The 2,639-nt window shown below is 47.9% G+C and overlaps 1 protein-coding gene across 1 annotated transcript; it reads right to left on the reverse strand.

Annotated features, from left to right (window-relative positions):
• Positions 1 to 569: 569 nt before the first annotated feature.
• On the reverse strand, positions 570 to 1,250 carry LOC135383574 (uncharacterized protein K02A2.6-like). Its single transcript, XM_064612984.1, has one exon. The coding sequence runs from the start codon at positions 1,248 to 1,250 to the stop codon at positions 570 to 572; it is 681 nt and encodes a 226-aa protein (XP_064469054.1).
• Between the last annotated feature and the right edge of the window lie 1,389 nt (positions 1,251 to 2,639).

The following is a 2,639-nucleotide window of genomic DNA, read 5'->3' on the forward strand; positions in this document are numbered from 1 at the left end:
TTTGAAGGATAGGGTATCTCCGCGGAGGCTCTGCTGTTGGGTTTCCAGGTGGCTGTTGTGGGAAGACGACGTCGAGTGCAGAAGGCGCAGACGGAGCCTGGGGCCTCAAGTTGATGTCCATGGTCAGGCTCAAGGGAATCGTCCCAGGTTCCCGTGGACGACCTGAACACACAGAAGCATTAGGCGGCTCGACATCTGACGACACTCTACTCTTCAAGTGGTCAGCATGGACGCGGCGCCGGTTTCTGCCATCCAGTTGAACATCATATACAACGTTGTCTTCACGACTGATGATCACACCTTTGACCCAATGATGTTTACGGCTCGGATCTTTCACCCAAACCTTATCCATAGTGACAAAACTCCTTGTCACCCTTTTTGGAGAGGAGTGCGACGACTCTCGACGACCGTTTGATTTCGGGTGGTAGGGCAGTGTTAAGATGTGGCGGACCCCATAAGTCCCCAGGAATGACATGAACTTCAATCTGGTAAACTATGGCCCGTTGTCGGTGACCAACTGTTCAGGAAAGCGTTGAAGCAGGAAAATTTCGCGGAAAGCGTTAATCGTGTCATTCGCGGTTACTCGACGCATTTTTTTTCGGACAGTTACTGTACGCATCTATGACAATGAAGTAGTTGTCCTTCTCGTACTCTGCAAAGTCTGTGTGGAGTCTACTCCATGGGTGTTCCGGACGTTCCCAACGATGCAAAGGTACAGGCTTGGGATCGTCTCCGATGGAAGCGCAGGACTCGCAAGTTTTGACTGTATCTTCTATGTCCTTATCTATTCCTGGCCACCAAACGAAAGATCTGGCAAGCATCTTCATTTTCGTTTGTCCTAGGTGTCCCTCACGAAGTACGTCCAAAATGCATTTGCGAAACTTGGTGGGAATGACTGTGCGCATTCCAAGCAAAGTGCAACCGTGAGAAATAGAGAGTTCACTCTGACGCTGAACATAGGCACGAAGTTCTGGCATGTCGACTGCAGCTGAATCGCTCTCTAGCAAGAGACGCTGAACTTCAGCTAGCACTGCGTCTTTCCTAGCCTCTTCTGCAATAGAAGTCGCCGTAACAGGTAAAACTGACATGACTTCTAGCGAGACTACATTGACGTCTTCAAGTTCAACAATGTTGTCACTGGATATTTGTCGTTGAAAGTCATGATCCGGTCCAACTGCCAGTCTGGATAGTCCATCGGCGTTTCCCATTAGTTGTGTTGGTTTATACTGAATATCGTAGACGTAACCCATCATGATTACAGCCCAACGTTGTAACCTGCTAGCTGCAGTGACCGGGATACCCTTCTTCGGACTAAAAATGGTGGTGAGGGGTTTATGATCCGTAAACAACGTGAACTTCCTTCCCCAGAGCTATTGGTGGAACTTTTAAAACCCAAGATGATGGCTAGAGTTTCTTTCTCTATTTGAGCATAGTTCTTCTCATCTACCGACAGAGTTTTCGACGCATGTGCAATAGGTTTTTCCTTCTCGTCAATCTTATGATAGATGACAGCACCCAGACCTCCTGAAGATGCATCAGCTGCTAAATAGATCAGTCTCTTGGGATCAAAATGGGTCAAGGCGTCGACGGCTGTCAACCGATGTTTGAGTCCATCAAAAGCGTCTATGCATTCCTCAGCCCAGCACCAAGGCTTGTTTTTACGAAGCAACTTGTTTAGTGGTGCTGATGAATCTGCCAATCCTGGTACGAACTTACTGTAGTGCTGCACCATGCCAAGAAATTCTCTCAGTTCTGAAACGTTGGTCGGCTCTGGCATGTTCAGAACTGCAGATACCTTCTTCGGAGAAGGGGAGAATCCGTTAGCCGACACCACTTGTCCAAGGTATTCTACCTCTTCTTGCAAGAAGGCGCATTTCTCCTCCTTCAGAACGAAACCATACTCTTGCAGCCTTAGAAAAACGGTCTTCAGATTTTTGTTGTGCTCATTATCGTCACAGCCAGCCACAATAATATCATCCAGGTAGCAGGCAACATGATCTAAACCTGCTGTTACTTGCTCCATAGTACGCTGGAAGATTGCTGGGCAGAAGCAATTCCGAACGGCATACGATTAAATTGATACAAGCCTCTGTGCGTAGTAATCACCAACACTTTCCATTTGCAAATTCAATTCCATTTGCAAATAGGCTTCGGAAAGGTCCAGCTTGAAAAATTTCTGACCACCATTCAGTTTAGCAAAAAGTTCTTCTGGCCTGTGGGTACTGTGTAACATCCAACTGTGGATTAACCGACACACTAAAACCTCGGCACACTCATACTGCTCCGTTCGGCTTCGGCACGACCACAATTGGTGTCGCCGAATCCGAGTATTCAATCGGCGTGAGCACTCCGTTCCTGACCTGCCTATCCCAATCATCCTCAACCAGTGAACGTAAGGCGAATGGTATAGGTATCGGTTTAAAAAACTTGGGCGTTGCACCAGCTTTCAGCTGCACGTGAACTTTGATCTTCTGGCGCCTACCAAGTTCCTTCCTGAACAAGTCCTTATGCGACTGTAGGACAGTGGCAATGAAACCCGGCAAGGGATCCACGGCTCCTACAAACAGCCCATTGAGATCGACTCCCAGCTTTTCGATCCACTCTCTTCCAAGGAGATTTGTGTGGGTAGATTCAATGAC

The sequence above is a fragment of the Ornithodoros turicata genome, chromosome 1 (assembly GCF_037126465.1).
Source record: "Ornithodoros turicata isolate Travis chromosome 1, ASM3712646v1, whole genome shotgun sequence".
NCBI lineage: Eukaryota > Metazoa > Arthropoda > Arachnida > Ixodida > Argasidae > Ornithodoros > Ornithodoros turicata.

What these genes read in the sequence shown, in the direction of transcription:
- LOC135383574 (XM_064612984.1), bottom strand. Translation starts at nt 1,250, where the DNA reads ATGGGTTACGTCTACGATATTCAGTATAAACCAACACAACTAATGGGA.